The sequence below is a fragment of the Simochromis diagramma genome, unplaced genomic scaffold, assembly GCF_900408965.1.
Source record: "Simochromis diagramma unplaced genomic scaffold, fSimDia1.1 OVJJ01000361.1, whole genome shotgun sequence".
Classification (NCBI taxonomy): Eukaryota; Metazoa; Chordata; class Actinopteri; order Cichliformes; family Cichlidae; genus Simochromis; species Simochromis diagramma.
The window spans coordinates 6,557,959-6,577,847 of NW_024386860.1; the positions used below are offsets into that span (position 1 = coordinate 6,557,959).

The following is a 19,889-nucleotide window of genomic DNA, read 5'->3' on the forward strand; positions in this document are numbered from 1 at the left end:
GCGCTTTGGCAGATGCTAAGTGCTTCAATGTGTTCTGTAAGGTTCATCCTCCTGTTGCAAGGTGTGATACGGTGCAGTAAAGCGAAAAATACCTCCACTATCATTTCTAATGACTAACTCCTGTTTTTCCAATCTCATCCCGACACACATGATTCGTATTTCAAACCGGTTCTCCTGGCGTAGCTCGCTTGACCCGAAACATTCCTTGTTATGTACATAACTGAGAAAGGAGGATGAAGGAGTGTGAGAGAGGGAGAGATAAAGAGGGAGAGAAGGGTCCATAGAGACATACATGCATGAGCTATTGTGTATGTAATTTCATTTTAAAGCCCGTGCAATTTAATGGTTTGGAGATCCCACCGTGAATACTTCTACACTGCTAGTTCCTCTTACTCCTGAACTCATGCATAGTGCATAAACCAGTCTCAAGGCAAGACTAAGGTCACGGTCCAGCTGTGTATGTGGAGGTTTGGGGTTTCTGAACTAAAATGCACGCAGTTTTAAAAGTGTATAAATTGTATAAATATATATATTTATTTTTCGGTTTTTATACTTCCCTGCTGGGTCTCTTTCATTAAGACGATACACTTAATTGAATTGGCAAATGCTTATTTTTGCAAATGATATTCGCTCAAGTCCTAGGGCATGTTTGTTATAAACAGGCAACTAAATAGGAATATGCATCAGTATACAAATGCATGTGTGTATGCACTCGCTTACTAAACACACACACACATACACACTTCCCGGTGCAGATTTCTCCTCCAGCTGTTCATTTCTCCTTGGCACTTTGAAGCCTATTCGTGTCTCTCTGTCCCTCCCTCCAAACCCCCATTTTTTTTTTTTTTTTTTTCCTTCTCTCCTCTTCTGTTACATTTCATGTGTTTCTGCTTTCCTTCCTCTTTCTGCCTGTGTGTCTGATTCCCCTTTTTCTTTCCACAGTCAATGTTCAGAGTCAGTTATCAAATATTTCATCATGTCACTGTGAACAAAGTGAAATCTAGTACTCTCTTCTTCTTGCACCTATTTTTTTTTCTTTTTTTCTTCCTACTCCTGTTGCATCACAGAGGTTTGTTTTACCTCCTGTCTCCGGCATGCAACCTTGCTGTAACACCAAATGTTTTTCTGTGTTAAATTTACAAGTTAGTGGAGTTTTTTAAATGTCGATCTCTTCTGATAACCTTAAAGTCTTTGAAGTGTGCCTCCTTTTTCTTTTCTTTTAACACTGGCGTCTTTGACTCGGGACTTCCCACTGGAAAAGCAGCATGAATAGAATATTAGGATGTCATTGGAGATGTCCATAATGCACAGTGGCTACTTCTAAATGTAGCTTTCTCATGTGCTATCGATTGGCTCCTTATAGTAAGCCCAGTGGAAAGGTCAATGAGAAGACGAGACACATCTCAAGTCTTCATTTCCTAGTTTTATTCTTGGCTTGTCAAACTGCCTCGCCTGTCAAAGCTAAGCCGTCCAGACAATGCTCCCTGCATACCAAAGTGTGTGTGTGTGTGTGTCTGTGTTTGTGTGTGTGCGCAACGTGTGGACGTTCATTGTAGATTTGCGTGGCTGTATGTGTGGCCGTGTTCATTTAACTATGCGACCATAAGGCAGAGAAGGCAGTGATGTCTGACAGCAGCGGCAGACAGCAGGTTTGGGTTGGTGCTGTTCCAGGCTCCAGCTGATAACAGCTATTAAAACAGACCAGAAGCAGTTAGGACATGACACACATCCACTGCAGTGTTGCCATTTTGTTATGGACACAACAATGGGAGCACCACACAGAAATCAGTTTTAAGGGCAGCTACACTGGCAGGTCATTTTAGCTAAAACGTCAGATGGCACCTGTCTGCTTTAATACACGTTCGACTGTCTCTGCTTATGAGTTTTTGCCACTCAAACAGAGTTTGAAGAAGATGAACAGTTGGTTCCCAGTGACAAAAACTGAAATATTACAGTCTTTCATCTCAAACAATAAAGGGAAGATTTTGTGAGGCTGAATCTTAGCCAAGAGAGAGAGAGCTCCTGGTGAGGAATAGAAATGAAATGGTTTGTTATCACGTTGCATCCCCAGACTCAAGCTCATAGTGTACACATGTACATCAACCCATATCAAAACCGTGTTACTGTATAAAACAAAGGTAAATAGTACACGACCTCACATGCATGAAATACATGAAAGCCACTTTGAATCTGGTCATGAGCTTAATTGTAACAGTTTCTCACTCTCAAATCTCACTGCCCTGATGTTATAAACTTCACTGTACAAAACAGCCTCAGTAATAAATGTAGAATTGAATCTGTGTTTCTGTGCCAGTGTCTCAAAAAACAAAATGACACATCAGCAACTTCAGAAAGCTGGTATTTGGCAGCGCGCCCATTCAGAAGCCAAGGCCAGCGCAAAAACTTGAAGACGCTGTTGCATTGAGAAATATAACCCAGATCTCTGAACAATGAAGAGGCAAAACGATCTGATGGATGGTGCGTAACTATTTTGTAAACCGCTAAGTTTCTTGTTTTTCAGGAAGTTTGAATGCCCCAAACCTCTTCTGGATATTGTTTAGTAATGTGGTCAAACAATGTGGCAGTGTGAGTCATTTTTACACACGTCCAGTCTATTGTAGGGATCCACTGGTTGCTTTATTGCAGCGGTCCCCAACCCCTGGGCCTCGGACCGGTACCGGTCCGTGAGTCGTTTGGTACCGGTCCGCGAGAGTTGAGGCTCAGGTGTGAAATGTATGGTTTTCAGGGTTTTTATCGGTTTTCAGCGTTATTTCGTTATCGTTTTTATCGTTAACTCGGTTTTCCTGGGTCTTTTCACGTGTGTTATGAATAAATCGTCTTTTTTTCGGTACCGGTACTAGTTTTATTTTGTTGTATTTATCCGCGACACCTTAAAGGCCGGTCCGTGAAAATATTGTCGGGCAGAAACCGGAAAAGGTTGGGGACCGCTGCTTTATTGGATATGATACTGGTCTGATCCTGACTTAAGAAGCTGGATCAGATGGGGTGATGCCACCAGGTGAGCAAATATGGCATGTAGGGTCAGTCTGGAGGCTTTTCATCCAGTTACAACAGCAGCTTTTCTCGGCACGTCTTTGACACAACTGAAAACTCCGATCGCTTGAGATGACCAATGAGAAGAACTCATCAAAGCGTCTCTCTTGCTTTCTCCCTCTTATGTTTGGTGTAACACTTGCTTGAATGCACTCAGGAGGTGCACTTAGACTAAGAGAAGGAAAAGGACAGCAGTGTGTAGTAGTCTTAAGGCTCAAATTGAGCTGCAGTGACACTAATGCAAATACATCGAAAGAATAACATTGACATTTATTATTTCACTAAAGCTACTTTCGGCTTGTCACAAGCGTTTGCCACAGTGGGTAGCTCTGTATATTTTTGCAAGAGATTTGTCTCCTTTTAATAAATCATATACATTATCATATACTTTTTTGTTTTTTAAGTAAGGAAAGTAACATTCAAGATGGATTTAAAAAAAAAAAAAAAAAAAAAAAGAGTGATTCCCAGTCTCTTCCCCAGAGTGAGGATTACAGTCTGTTAATTTTAGACTTTTAACACTGGTTGTTCTTGCCTAATATAGAATTAGAATAGAACCTTTATCATGTGGTGCGATGTGCGTTAGCTCCCAAACACTCTTTTCAGGCATCTCCGTCACCTCTCCCTCCCTTTTCAGTGGTGCAAACATATTTGAAGTGAAGTGTAAGAAAGGGTAACTGTGGCTAATGTCCCAAACTTGATTTGTGAAAACGGCTGTGGATCTATCTTCAGTTTACCTGCGACGGGGAGTGGGAGAAAGTATTTAAAAGGAAAATCAAATCGGAGAAGGCGCATGCGGCGACAGATTCTGTCAGGACAGAAAAGTGATGACGCTCCCTGTTTCCCATATCAAAGCTATTATGCTGAAGGAGTGGAAAGCCTGGGCAAAACAATAACAACCACGGGAGAATAATGGAAATGGAGAAATTCATAAAGGCCTTGACGAAATATGAAATCCCAGAGTGGTTACTGAGACAGGAATGTGTTAGAAAGGCCAAAGGAAAAGCCACCCACATTCTCTGTCTCCCACACAAACGCACAAACATGCACAGTGGACCAGTGGGAAGCAATCTTCAGGAACATGGACAATGGGGAAGCTTCATTGTAGCCCACCTGACAGGGCATAGCCCCTAGTTTGATGAAATGACAGCGTCACTGAGCTCTGAAGGCTATTGGATATTTTAGTTGATGGCCTGCACTCCCGTCCCCTCTGACGCTCTGCTTTTCTCCACTATAGTGAGGATCAGACATGGAGGACATGAATGCCATTAGGCGTCAGCCAGCCAGGCAGCGAGGCAGGCGGACACAGGCTGATAAGCGTATGTTCGTTTTATAAGCCACGACTGGCTCAAATGGGCTGCAGAGAAAATTAGGATTTGGCTTTTATTCGCCCGTGCTCGCTCTTCCCCCCTCTTCCACTCGTTTATTTGTACTGTTTCGCTGTAGTTTTCGCTTTCGCTCTCTGTTCACATCCACAGTGCTTCTCACAAGGTCAGGTGTGGAGTCTACCCGGCGTCTCACAGGTCCACGCCTCCCGTTCTTCTCCCCTCGTCTGCCTCTTCTCGCTCTGTTTCTCGTTACCTGTGCCCCCACCTCTCCATTTTTAGTTGGTCCCACTGCATCTCCCATGGCCTCTTTCCCTCTGCTAACCCCCTCTCTTCTTATTTCGTCTGCTTTTTTTTTTTTTTTTTTTTTTTTTGTCCCTCAGCTGTCTCCTATTAACCTTGTTCATAGCTCACACTGTCTCCCCTTTAAGATCCTCCTCCTCCTCTCCTCTTCTCTCGCCACACTCTCTCTTTGCTCCCTCTTTCATTCTCTATTCCTGGCATCGCATTCTCTTCACACCCTTTCATCCCCACTTTTCTTGCACTTCGCCTCCCCCCTCCCCTCCTCCGCTCTCATCCTCCATCACTTTGGCATTCCCAGCCTGTCTCTCGTCTCCTCCTTTCATCCTTCCGTCCTCCCAGCATACTTCCTCTCCTTCTTCCTCTCTGATTCATTTCCCTCTTCACTGATGGACGGTGGGAAATGTCAGCGTGACCAGGCAGAGGATCAGAGAGGACTGTGTTAATATGGCAGGGCTGTCACAGTGCCATCAGCAATAATGTGTGTGTCTGTGCGTGCACATCATGTGGGTGTTAAAAGACATAATGATAGGTGACAGTACTTAGGATGCCGACATCTGACTACTTAAGGATGTTGAGGAGGGCAGTTTGTGTGTGCATGTGTTTCGTTTGTTCATGTGCATTTGGTGATGCTTGTATGTCACCTGCAGGCAGCAGAGCTACTGTAAAGTAGAGCAGCAGTGACATAAGGCTTCTGTTCTTACTCTCCTCCCCTCCAACCCTCTTTCTCTCCCTCAGTCTCTCCCCTATTCTTCTCACTCTTACCCTTGAACTGTCTTCTATTCACTAATTCCCTTAGTTCTTGTCCCCCTCCGCCTCCAATCTCTCTGTCTTGTGTTTTAATGTGACTGATGCACTCAAAATGTGTCTCAGTTTTTTTTTTTTTTGTTTTTTTTTTTTTATGCTGCCTTGTCTCATCATTTCCAAAAGTCTGTTTGTGTAGATGAACATGCACACACTGACTTTACTTTCTCCCCGTCTGCTGTTCTAATGACACAGAGTCTGAGCCTTTGGGCTGGGCTTTGGGGACTATCACTAAGAATGAGGTTGTGCAAGTCTCTGTATGTCTTGTGTGTAATATTCATTTCCCCGTGGCTGTAGGAAGTCTCATAAGGCTGGCCCTGTCTCTCATCTGAGCTCTGGCAGGAGTTGACCCGTGGTGGCTCTCCTCTTATTGCCTCCAAATGACAGGCAACAGGCCCGGCTCAGTTTGCCCCCACATTTTTGTGTGGACGTAATAGATATGTGTGTGTATGAATTTGCACATAAACGAAATGAGGAGTAAGTTATCGTCAATCCCACGCTGTAATGACCTATGACATGCCGCTTGGTCCTTATACTACAATCAAGACTAGTAATCAAGGTATTCAATAACCTTTTATCCTCTTTTCTCCTCCTCTGCTACATTATTTTTATAACCACAGTCAGGCTCCCACTCCCAAACCTAATCTGTATTAGTCTGACTTGTTTAAGTAGGCTGACAAAGGAGTGTAGCGTGATCTTTACATAATGCTCTAGACATTTGAAACATTACAGGCCAGGTGCTTGACAATAAAGCAGTAATTTGATGCCCGTGTGTGTGTGTGTGCATGCTCGCTGTGTGTCGACTTGCATAGCTATGCTCGTGCATGAGTCTTCAAGCAAAATGAAATTTAAAAAAAACAACAACTTGTTCATCTTTTCAGCCCAATAAGGCTCGCTGCTGATCCCACGGGCTGTTTAGTGGTTGTCCAGAGGTTCCTCTGTGGCTACAAGGGGGTTGTTTTGTGGTTGTAAATTGGGCTGGTCCTGGGAGAGCTGGTGTTATTCTAGGAAAGGCTTGCTTTCTTCCACTTTCCCACTCGGTTCTTCACTCATTCCTGCCTCTTCTCTTTCTCTGTATTGATATCTCAGGTCTCCCTTGAGAAGAGAAGGTGTGGTGTTTATTGCTCGTCAAACGAGAAAGACAGCGTTGCCCTTTCCTCTTATCTCTTGCGTACGGGTTTCGTTTGTGTGTGGGTGCCTTTATATATATGTGTGTGTGTGTGTGTGTGTGTGTGTGTGTTCTGCCAGTGCATCAGATCATATTAGTTTCAACACAACAGCTTGAGCTCAGCACAAACTAGTGGAACTAGTTTTTCAAGTAATTGTTTGTCTTTAGGGGAAATTGTGTTTTGCTCATTCTATGTGTGTCTGTGTCTGTAGCTTCCCAGTAAACACACTGCGAGCGCACACACTCGTATGGAAATGTAGGCCTGGCTGCAGACATTTGAAGTTGTGTATCCGCCGGTAATCCACTCTTACTTAAAACAGGTGCCATCTTGCTGACATACACTAATGCGCGCTTACTCATACAAGTAATTACATTTTTCACAGAAACCTGGATTACACACACAGAGACGGACACACACACACTTGCACAGATTGTCGTTCTAAAGCTCCTTCGCTCGTTCTGTTTCTCACACACCCACTGACAAAACGCACTAAGAAAAGCATATTTATTTTGACTCTTTGCTGTTACACAGGAATGTGTCGGCACAGAAAATGGCAGGCTATAGAAAAGCATAACCCATCCACATGATTTATGACCTATGGGTAAAAAAGAACTGGCTTTCCTCCTCCTCCTCTTTTTTTTTTTTTTTTTTTTTTCTCTCTCCCCCAACACACAACTTTGCTCCCCCACCACCACCACCAATCTGTCCACGCACGCACTGTCATGGAGAGGTACCAGACTCTTGGCCTACTTGCCTGAGTTCAGTAATGCTGTCCTGTGTATCACACACACTTCCATAGTGTCCTCATTTATCTTTGCTTTGTACCAAGACTGTTCCTTTTCTTTGCTTTCTCCTGTAGTTTGTGTTTAAAGGGAAACATTGAGAGTAATGCTTTTTTTTTTTGTCTCTGTCTTTGTTTTGTTCAGGAGCTTCAGGTCAGCGTGTAAAAGTAGACCAAGAGGTGACATCGTATCCTGGCCAGACAGTCAACCTGCGCTGTGCCTTCGCTGATCCCACTGGGGTACAGCTTTCAATGGTAAGATATACAATCCCATGATGCATCTGTTTCCCCCTTTGGTTAGTATTTGATTACCTCTTCGCACCACTATACTCTCTCTCAACTGCAAACTAGATTTGTTGTGTGAAATTCAAATAAAAATGTCTGTGTCATCCCAAAACTGGAGCTCATTGTGCTGACTTGACACAATACAATTCAGTGAAATTGGGACTGCAGTTACAATTTGCTTTTACACTTGAAGCCAGCAGGTATCCGACTTGAAGTGGATTTGATATTTAACTCAAATTATGACAATTTTCCTGTAAATAAAGTAGTCATTTACTCACTGATTTGATTCTGCGGGTCCGTAAAACTGTGTCTGAGGTGGAAAAAGCAATTCACTTCAATAAAATTAACCAAGAAAAATCTGAATATGGCTCTATGTGCCTTGTTTATTTGCCACATTGCACCTTAATCTAACAAATCATGGCTCACAGAAATAATCCAGAGGCCAGCAATAGGTTTTTGTCACATTTAGGCTTAATGTTTTATTACTCCAAACAAACAATGCTAAGCTACATTTTGCTTTAGGGGATTGAATATGGTAATGGGTGCATTTCTTAGCTGCATTTCAATGAAGCTGGAAGTGCACAGCTCTGCATGGTTCTGCTAAGAACAGTCGAGAGAGTACTTCTCCTGAAAAACTCGCATCCATATTCATACCTGCTCCCCACTTAATTGTGATGCCGTGTACGCAGCCCTGTGGAGTTTACATTAAAACGCGGATATCTTAAAATGCTGTCGCGGTGTCGCTTATCAATGCCATGACGAATGAGGTCTGCTGTTTTTCATTGTCTCTCTATTCTTCCCGTCCACTGACCCTCTCGGTGTGTGCCATCATAGGTCACATGGATGTATGTGCCAGAGCCAACCCAAGACCCAGTCAACATAGCTGTGTTTCTCCCCGGGAATGAGCCCAGCTATCCTAACTCACCTGTGAAAGGCAGAGTCAGCTTCGTGCCCAGTCCTCCAAAGGTGGACAGCCCTTCTATCCAGATTACTGATGTTAGGATGACTGATGAGGGGAAGTACGCCTGCGAATTTGCTACCTACCCTGGCGGAAATGTCCGTGGCACCACCCAGCTGGTCATGCTAGGTAGGTCACTAATGTACTCTACGCACTAAGCTTAAGAAAAGATGTGATGAATCAAGGAAAAAGCCTAGGTGCTTAATGGCACAGAGGCATGAATGCTTTATCTCCAAGAAGCTGAACCTCTGAACCACTTAAAAAATTGGACATGTGGTTTCTGAAGCAAACAGATCTGCTAGAATTTAATAAGAAAGAGGGATTTTTTTTTTTCCCCATCTCATGCTTTCATCTTTACTCTTAAGACTTCATGAATAACATCCAGTTGGAATTTCAGGTAATTTCTTGAAGAATGCCAATTTTATTTAAAATTATAAAAAAAAGAATGGTATTTGATGTGCCAGAAGATGATTTTTGTTATTGCAATTATAATTTTACCTAGCCAAGTGTCCAGGTACAGTTTGGTCTCTAATTTTCTTGTACTGTAGTTTTGCCTGTGTACACCACCACAGTACATTTTAATCGAATAACCAACATGTTGTTAAAGTGCAGACTTTCACTTCCAACCACCTCTAATATAACTAGAAGAGTAACAGACATTTTTAAAACTTTAGAAGTGTTCAAATCACATCTCTGGTACATTCTTAACAAGAATGGGTTCACTGGCCAGCTCCGAAAATGAAAAGGGCCCAAAGACCTTAAACACAACACGGCATTTCACCAAGAACATTCTAAAGCAGGTTGGTATATCATTGTCAAAGTCTTTCTTTTTTTTCTTTTTTTTTTGTGCTGTGAAGTGCAAAAATCTCTTTATAAATGAAAATACTGAGTTTACAGAAATGGGCAAACCACTGGTTACACTTTAGAACAAGAAGAACAGATTAGACTTGGTCAGAAAAAGAGCCAACACAGACCTGAAAAGATTATTTGTGAGAATAAAACCAAGATGAAGTTGTGCTAAAATGATAGGAAGAGAAAAGTGCAGAGGAGGAGAGAAACAACTTGTGATCTGATACCACATTATCTGTTCAACATAGTGGAGACAATATTATGGCAGAAACTGTGAAGAGTATGGGGCTGTACTCTCTGCTCATATTCATCCAAACGCTGCAAAACTGATCAGACAGCGCTTCACAATCCAAATGGATAATGCCCCAAAGCGTACTGTAAAAGCAACCTAAGAGTTTCTCATGGCAAGGAAATGGGATTTTCTTCAATAGCTAAGTCAGTCACCTGAGCTCACCCAACAGAGCAGCTTTTTAGTTAAGTATAAAACTCTAATGAGAGCTAGACCTGGGGCAGTCATTGACTACGAAACATTTTCATCATATTATGAAGCAATCCCCATGTTTAAAATGATTTTTTTTTTTTTTTTTTATCCTCTGAAAATGTGGGTTGGGTATAACAGTGTCTTTCATAAACAGTCATTGCAATACTTTTGTGAAACCCCTTGAATTAAAGCTGAAAGTCTGCACTTCAATCACATCTTGATTGTTTGATTTTTAAAACCTCTCTGTGGTGCACGGAGGCAAAACTACAAAAATGATTTCTTTATCAAAGATTTTTTTTTTTCTTTTTTGCATTTTTTTTTAAATCTTTAGTTAAATTTCTTGCACTACTGAACCTAAAAAGCTTCTAGCGTGAACACGCGTGTTAAACATCTGCAACACCAGCGCTACTCTACTCTGGGATTGACTTCCTGAAACCCTACAAACTCATTTTTTTAGAGATCCTGAACCCTGTGTGTTGTGCATCACGCTGAGTCGTGGCTTTTACAGCTCTATTTGTCAAGGGGTAACTTCCCAGCTTGTTGCATTCGTTGCTGTTTGCCAACATGCACTCCTGGGTTCAAAGCCATTGCAGCTTTTTGTCTCCCAAGGACTTTTTGAATGTTTCTTGTTAAATGTATTACACGAGGATACCACTCAACAACAAGCATTTTTTTCAAACCTTCCCCCAGCGGCTTTTCGTCAGGTGCACAGGAACCCAGCACCATTTCCTCTGAAAGATTTGAAGCTTGAGGTTTTTTTCACAGACTTTCACACCATGAATTAATTGAGTAGTCAAGCCATTTATAAAAAGAGGAATTGCCCAACTGTGTTTCACTGTCAGTTAAATTGGCTTTTCCAACCAAAAACCTACTTTCATGTTTTGACAAAGTTTCTAGAGACTCATTGTGTCTTTGCAAGGCAAATTAAAGCCAGTGTGTTGTTCTTTTCCTTAAATTTGTCACTCATCTGTTTGTAGGGAACCCATGCATATAGGGCTGTTCGATATAACGATATATATCGGATGACGATATAAAAATGTCTATAGTTTCATTTTACGCTATCGTTTGTTTCGTGGTGTCGCAAAATAAACTCTTTACGGCAATATTTTTTCATCGTTTTAATGGTCACTGTAGTGGCTATATTAATTTCTTAAAGTTCTCTCTTTCTCTTATATTTTATATAACCACACTACAGAAGGACAAGCGCCTGTTTTTTATGCGTTGTCATTAGCAACAACGACGGTAAAACCATCGCGTGTCCGCTTGTTTATGTTCCACATAAACCTTTCACAATAAAGCTCAAGATCCTGTTGAGACTTTTCAAAATAAACTGAATCACGTGACAGAGCAGATTATTTACGGATGAGAAGTAAAAGAGCCGCCAGGTGCTAAAAAAATAAACCTTAGACTCAAACGTTAGAACAGGCTGTTCCCCGCAGCACGCCGTGTAATAAATACTCACAAAGAAAACGGCGGCCGTTACAACTTATGTCTAAAAATGTATCGTTTCATACATAGGTTAAAACACTGGACTCCAGCTACATGACGCACAGCTGGAAACACTTCCCGCAAGTCGAGATTCACAGAATTTACAGAAAATGTTACATTTTTGTGATTTATATCGTTATTGGACGATAGAATTCTTATATCGGGATATGAGATTTTGGTCATATCGCACAGCCCTACATGCATATGTAACTTGCAAACTGTATGAATGCAAAGGATCTTCCCTCTTACTCTCTCTGCTTTTCCTCCAGCTCAAACCTTCCCCCAAAGGTAGTATGTAGGTTAAAAGCATATGCAGCTGGGCTTAATTGCTATTATAAGTGGTATTGTCAGATCAATTGTGTTTTTGTTAATGCAATGGAACCATTGGTCTAACCTTGGCCCAGCACCAGTGCCTCTGCCCTGCTCCCGTCTCTCCAAAGCATCATGCCCCCATGCTTCCCCCTAGGCAGTATATTGATCTAGCTACTTGTCATGCCTGCTGTCTGCTCCTGTCCTGCCTGCTTTCCTCTGATCCCACACTAGTATCAGAGAGGGCAATTAAGAAGAGGGTAGAGAAGATGGAGGTGAGGATAACTCGGATCATGTAGTGATGTAGAAATTGTATATGGAAATGCATTTGGCCAGTCAGGGAAATTGTGCATCAGTGGTGTGTGATAGGAATAGAGAGGGGACAGATGGATTTAAGGTTTGGAGGGAGAGTGACAGTAGATTTAGGGTTTGGATGTGTTTGCACTGGTGCTGGTAATTGTTTATCAATGTTAACTCTTGGGAGCAAAAGATTGAGTGTACACACTCCAAAAAACTCAAGCTATCAATAACCAAAAAAAGGAATAAAATGGGGAAAAGATTACTTAAAGTAAACGAAATGATCTGTCAGCAGAAGAGTTTCAATTCGACAATTTCTAAATCAAGCTTTTAGAAAAGCCACATTTCTAGTCTTAAAAAAAACTTTTCTCAAAACTAGTGTGAGCAGACTAAAAGTAAACACATTTATCTTAATACAAATAAAAGATCTTAATGTCTTCTCAGTAGGGAGGAATTTGTGCTTAAATTTAGAATTCATTCTTATTGCACGACTACTAGAGCAAAATTCAATGTTCTTATGACAGTAAGTCATAAAAATAAAGTTTATTATTTGACTTGAAGTGCAGAGGATGAATTCAGAATTTAGTCTTGCAGCCTAAGGAAAGAAACGGGAAACAAATGTGTCTGTATCGCTTGCCAGATGGAAAGCAGGGTGAACAGGCTGTGGCTGGGGTACGTGTTCTCATTTAGTATCCTTTGGGCTCGACACAGATACCTCACCTCACTGTTATCACTGATGCTTGGAGGATCGGTGCTGGTGATGCTTTCTATTTTGCCCCTGTGAGACTCAACAAAAGGCTATACAGCAAGACATTTATACAGAAAAGTGGGATAAATTGTTTAAAAGAAGTAAACCTGACTTAGATTAATGTAGTAGTAGTAGCACTATTAGAAATGAGATTGGCTTCCTTGATGAAAGGAATTGATCTCAGTACGGTTCTGAGCAGTGAATCAATCTTGATGTATATCATGAGATAGCTTTTGTTTTTAACAATGACGAGAGAATTGCTCTTAATGTGGCTATATGTTAACATGACTTGTAATCAGTGCGGGAACCCATTGCACTCATGGTGTCACAGCTTTGTTATAAAAGCTTGGAGATTAAGAAAGCAAAGGGGAAACTTATCTGTAAGCATAATGGAAAAACCATAAAACAGTAAAGTATGATAGAACATCCATCCATCCATTTTCAGTGTACTTCAGGGTAATGGGGGTGGTCTGGAGCATTTTCCAGATGTAGTAGGGCAAGGTATGGCATGGGCTGGTCGCCAGAACGTTTGCATTTTAGAAAATATCCACAAGCGCTACTACAAATCTAACTTCCTTATATGCCCACATGCATGATGGGCCACATGCAACTTAAAAAAAACGCAAATGGAAACTTGCACAAGCTACAAAACACAATGGAATTTGAATAAAAACATAGGACGTGATGGAATAGCTGCAGAAGTAACATGCTAACAGTAAACCGCTAATAGCAAACATATGTACAGTATTAAATGACTCAGTATGATTGAAACACGTTACCTTCCATCCTTTTGTCCGTCACATCACCGATGAATACTTCGCTTCTTTTCAGAGTGTCTCAGAAAAATCCTTTGCATGTTTTGATTTATGTCACTCCCGCAGTTGGTCCGTCATGAACCCCCCTCCCCCCAAAACACTTGCTTTATGTTTTGTGAGATTTTTATAATTTTGTTTACTTTTGCATCATTTCTGGTGTTTTCTTAAGCTGCAGTCCGTTTGACCCCTTAGGGCCACTTTACACATGTTCACAAAACAAAGGGGTTCTGCCCATACCTGTATTATGGACAAAACAAATGATAAATAAGCAACATAGTTATTTATTGTGTTTGTCTGCAGGTATACATGATTCTGTGGTAGAGAATTGGCAACAACAGGCAATTCCATGTGGTCATGTCGATTTTAAATGTGTGAAGAGTTGAAAATGACGTTCTCGTAGCTCTAATTTCATGTATTGAGTTACTCAGAGCTGGTAGAATTTCTCAAACAAGTTATACATTTAGAAACTAATTTCCAAAAAGCTTGAAAAAAGTAAAGTGCACTGACAACTCCTCCGTGGTAAGAATATATATCCTGTCATAAAATAAACATAATAGATATTTGATCCTACTTCAATGTTTACTGTGCAGAGAGAGGCTGAGCAGGGCAACAGAGGACGCATTCAGATCGGGTTTTAGATTTGCTTTTGCCCGGCTGGTGTCTCAGATTGTTTATAAATGTGCACAATATCTTTTCCCTCAGCTGTGTTATTTCCATTTTATCTATCTCTACATCCTTTAATCTTCTCTCTGCCACTCTGTGTCTCCCCCTGTCTCCACTCTCCACCCTTGCGTCATGTCGTTCATCCATCCATCAGCTAAACCCGAGAACTCGGCCTCCCCTCTAACAGTGGTTGCTGGCACTAAGCCAATCACTGTGGCAAGCTGTAAGTCAGCAAATGGCCAACCCGCTGCCGAGATCTCCTGGGTGACTACAGCCAATGGCAATTACACAACGAAGCAGCAGCCGGGGAGTGACAACACGTTGACGGTGATCAGCGAGTACATCATGGTCCCAATGCCAAACGACAACGGGAAAGAAATTACCTGTGTCGTATCACACAGGACCCTGGTCAAACCAGAGAGCTTCAGGATGAATTTAGCAGTTCAGTGTAAGACCCTCTCACAAGTGCACATACATCCATCAGCAATTATTCTAACCCGATTAATTGAGCTCATTGTATTGGGTTTTTCTTTATTTTTAAATTAATTAATTAAATTTCCTCCTCCCATTCATTCTTTCTTCCCCCAGTTGCTCCCCAGGTAACCATAGAAGGTTATGACAACAACTGGTACATCGGCCGCACAAATGTGGCGCTCACCTGCAATGCTAATGCAAACCCCCCTCCAACCACTATCCAGTGGAAGTCGTGAGTATTGGCACATCCTTAAATCTATATTGTCTTATCTCTTTGTCCGTCTCTCCCATTTTTCTTTAGTCACATTTTCCCTTTCTTACCCTTCATCACCAGCTTCACAGTCCTCACAGAGCTATAATCAGCGCTTTTATTATTGCAACTACAGAACTGTGCTCTGATTATGGAGATAGTTGAATAATTTGTCATAATGGACTCTGTGACTTGAGATTTAACCCTTGCATAATGAGAAACACAGTGTGCGTCTGTCTCCATTTTCTGTATTATCAGCTATTAACATAACTGTGACAAAATCTGGGGGAAAAAAAAAAAGTCTGGAAGTTTAAAATGGAAGAAATGAGATTTTGGGATTGGATCCAGCAACACTGATTTTCCTGCTGTCCCCATTGTATCTCCAGCAGTGTGTTATAATGGATTGCCTTTTAGGGAAGGGTGGCAAACTGATTGGTTTTGTGCTGCTGATCAAGATTAGCTTAATATGACGAAACAGTACAACGCAGCACGTTTCTGTAAATGTCCGACTCTCTGTCCCCAGTGTCAAATGTCCTATTTTTCTTTTCCTGCTCTCTTCTTTCTCATACCGATATGCACTTTTGTCCCTCTAGGACGACAGGAGAGTTTCCACCTGGAGTGCAGGTCAGTGAAAATGTGCTCAAGGTACAGAATGTGGACGAGTCTGTCAACACCACTTTTGTCTGTGAGGTCAACAACCAAATCGGGACGACCAAAGAACAGTTTGGGATCCTGGTCAGAGGTGAGTTTAAGTGTCACAGATCAGCGCAGCATGCTAAAATTAGGCACCTGCTTAAGTGGCCTTTACAATTTCAGTTAGATAACATTTTAAATATCACATTTCAGCATCGTGTGATGTTTCTCAGCGGAAACAATCTCATTTGTGCACTTCCCTGTGACATAATGAATTAACATTATGATTGTTCCTGTCGCTGCAAGTCAACCCTTCTGTGGCTCTAAATGGATTAAAACCAATACGAAGGGTAATTTGCGCAACTTGCAAATGCCCCAGCACGCTGATAAATTGTACACAGTAAAGGCATCAATAAAGCAGTGAACATTTCATAAGTAAAGTGAAAAAGCCCACTCTTGGGACTCACTTGGGATCTCATTCATCATGTAAACGTTTCCCTTAGCTTGTACATAAAAACATTTATATCTGAACCGATGAACTGGAACAAAGTGCACTTTCATCACACAGGCTACACATTTCCTGGTGTCCTCTGCTCTCATGTCTTCCCTAGGGATGCACCTTACATGCACCTCACATGTCACATATTCACACACACAAACGGACACATTTTCTGTGCTGAGGGCTAACTTGGGTGTTTAGTGTAGGGCTAAGGGGTCCAGCTGCTCAGTCCATGGTGTGTGTCTGTGTGAGTGAGTGTGTGTGCGCGTGTGTGTGTGTGTGTCTGTGTGAGTGTGTGCGCGTGTGTGTGTGTGTGTGTGTGGGAGGGAATCTGAGCGATCAGAGCTTGCATGTGCATGCTTTTTATGAGTTTTTTTTTTTTTCTTTCTTGTTGTTGTTCTTCAACGTCATAAAACCCTTCCCCTCTCTGCTTTTAAGAGTGCGTGTTAGTTTTTTATGTATCTTTGCATGCGCTTAATAAACTCTATTATCAAAGTTTCCATGCTTTATCAATACCCAAGGTCTGTCAGCTGCTTAGTACATCTTTTGGCATTTGCAAATCTTTTTTTTCCTGAAGGTTTTTCATGGTAGTTCAATATTGTGAGAGCTGCACACGAACTAGACGGTTCCTATAGATATTTTCACTTCTACTTTTTCTTATTCTTTTTTTTCTTTGTCACCGTTAAAAACCACTGCTTCTCAGCCATACTCTGTGCCATCAGTAACAACAGGAAACACTAACGCAAAGCAAGCAACACATAAAGTGACACATTTGACTCAAAATGATACGGTTCACTTTGTAATATAGTGGATTTTAGAATAGTCTGCAGTATGGCTGCAGTGATGCATGAACTAAAATACTTTGGGTGTGTGTGGGTACATGTTTGCAGGTTGTGAAATGCATGCATGTATTCAGGTGTAAGCACTTGGAGAGAACCTTCCAGAGCAGGTCATACAGTCCAATCGCTGCTGTTTGAGAGTTTTAGCCACCCCTTTCAACAGTGTTCACTTCTGTGTTTCACCTCATACAAAATACATCCTCCTTCACTCTTCAGCCTGCACTTAGCCGGAAGTCATTTTCTGCTGACATCGGGGTAAACCTTTTCCATGATGGGCGGAGAGTGACTACATCTTAAGAGCCACCCAGCTCCTCCATGGCCTCATTTCTACATTTTTTTTTTTTTTTTTTTTTTTTTTTTTTGCTTCTTCTAGTCCTCTTGCTCAGTCTCTCCCGATTTCATTTTTGTTTCTCTCTCACTCCCCCCTACATCTTTCGTCAAGTCCCTTGGCTCCTTATGGTGCCACAGCATGCGTCACCACCACTCCTCTGGGGCCATTCTGTACTGCTGCATACAGTAGGTAGTGTAAATGGCTTCTGTAGCACAAAAGGATGTCACAATCTCCTGCTGTGTATTACAAGACACAAGCAAGTGAGATACAAAGATCCAGCGAGCAGAGGGAGAAAGAGGCTGCTGCTTTTAGACTACAAAGATGGGGAACATGCCACACCAAGATAAATCAGTGACAGCATGCAATCCTCAGTCAAAGAAGCAGGAGAGTAAGGGCACGAGGAATGGAGAGAGAAAGCGATGCTGACAGCATTTAAAACTCTCATGGGAATCATGTGCTACTGCATCCTATCTCCACCACTATTGGCCTCCGCTATCTCTCAGCGTAGCGTGTGTTTCTGTCCGTCTCCAAGCCTCTCAGAGCGGATCAGTCACCCTTTGCTGCTTCAGCTCCTGGCTGCTTCTCTTCTCAATTCCACCATCCGTTCCTCTCCTGCTCTGTCTTTTATCCTACATTTTCACTCCTCCCCCATTCTTCATCCCACTTCCCTCTTTCTCTTCTTTCATTTTCTTTCGGGTCTGCTTGTTCCTTACCCGCGTTGAACTTCCCACAGTTGGTCTTATTCTCTTGCTACCGACCACCTCCTCCTTCCATCCTACTCTTCTCTTACTCATTGGCACAGAAGGAGGATACGACGCGAGCTAAAATTGCCAACACTTAATAGGTGACTAAACCAACAAGCGAGTGTCAAAGGAAAAGAAGTTTCTAGATAGCAAAAAGGGAGAGAAGTGCACATAAAGAAAGACGGTCGGTACTATTAAAGAGAAATTAAGGAGTCTAAGAAAGATGTGTAATGCCTTCAGATGGGATTGCAGTTCAGACCTGTGGATGCTAATGTGAACGTGTGTAGACAAACGGGGCTAAGAGGGGCCGACAGGCGTGAAATGGCCAGCACCTGCTACATAGCAGGTCCCCCCACTCCCCTTTACCCCACAGCTGCATGACACACACAAATTTACACACTAGTGTCTGTGTGCTTACTCGCGCCTTCTGCCCTCGGTCTTGTCCTGTGTACATGGAGGCAGCAAGAGGGATGGATGTCCTCTCTTCTCCTTGCCTCTCCTCCTCTCATCTTCGATCCTGCTGCTTAGTCACACAGGCACGCAAACACATCCTAGCCTTCTCTCTTCTTGCATTTCTTTCGATTTATCTCTCCGATGCCATCTATTTCACTGCAGTTTGCTCTTTCATTGCATCTCTCATCCACTCAGTTAGCATATGCTCTCTCCTCATCCTCCTTATCTCTCTCAGGTTGTCTTTCAGCCTCCGCAAGTCTGCCGCTGATCTTCTTGCTCAGAAAAGAGACTCCTGCCCCCAGCATTTTCCTTCTCTCCATCTCATGCTTGTGCTATCTTTCTCTCTCTAAGCTTAACTCTTAAATACCAGTAGCTCTTCCTTAATCACAGCTTAGTAGTCTCCATCCCTCCCTCCATCCCTCCGTTCTGGGCTCCTCTCAGGGGGGGTTCTTGTGTGGCTAACCCAGATTCCATCCATTTTTTTCTTGGTTTTTTTCCCTCATCATTCCTTAAAGGGGTGGCTCAGCTGAACCTCAAAAAAGTTAAATGCTCTAGATTGAATCCCCCACATGGTCTGAAGGGCTCTTCAGTTAAACGGAAAAGAGATTTCCTCCCAATTCGGTGCGTTTTTCCCATTTTCAGACTCATCCAAGGAGACAGTTCAAGGGCAAGGGGCTTGGCTATTTTCCTCCGTGGGGTAGAGTGTGTGAGTGTGTCTGTGTGTACGCCTGTATCTGTCTGCGTCTGTCGTTGTGTGTCTCCGGCCATGCGAAAACTGCCAGAGAACAGGTCTGATGGAGCCAAGTCTCCCTCCAGCCTGCAACTGGCCCCCTTCCCACCCCTAATTAGCACACACAAACACACATTTCTGGAGACACACACTCGCACAGACACACTCAGCTGTGTTCAATAACTTAACATACTGACAGAGAATACTACTAAGGGATGCTCTAGGTGCAGCCCAGCACAACATCAGAGCAGTGATGACCATGGAGCACGTGTGTATGTATGTGAATGAGACCATGCATGTTTTTTGGACGGCTGCAGCAAACGTTACTTCTGCTCCATCTCTCTCATTACTCGCGGTCACTTGGAGCATACAGTTGTGTTGGACATGACTTCATAAGGACCATGCTGTTTTTTTTTGGCTTCCACAGTATGTTGTGTGTCTCTGTGTGTGTGAGTTTTTTGTTGTTGTGTTTTTTTTTTTTTTTGGGGGGGGGGGGTCATACTGCATGTTTGGTTTTCTCCCCACATTATCTACACAGCATGCATATTGCAGTTTTTCATCTGGTTCATTCGTCAGCATGCGTTTGAGATGTCCTCTCGTCACTCACTCAAATA

The 19,889-nt window shown here is 42.4% G+C and overlaps 1 protein-coding gene across 2 annotated transcripts in view; it reads left to right on the forward strand.

Annotated features, from left to right (window-relative positions):
* Positions 1-19,889, forward strand: part of LOC120732504 (nectin-2-like) — an 85,574-nt gene that overhangs the window by 22,868 nt on the left and 42,817 nt on the right. For both annotated transcript variants that reach the window (XM_040030169.1, XM_040030170.1), the window contains exons 2-6: positions 7,576-7,685; positions 8,550-8,802; positions 14,478-14,771; positions 14,912-15,029; positions 15,641-15,789. In XM_040030169.1, coding sequence (XP_039886103.1) covers positions 7,576-7,685; positions 8,550-8,802; positions 14,478-14,771; positions 14,912-15,029; positions 15,641-15,789 — 924 coding nt within the window. The remainder of the gene's footprint in view (positions 1-7,575; positions 7,686-8,549; positions 8,803-14,477; positions 14,772-14,911; positions 15,030-15,640; positions 15,790-19,889) is intronic.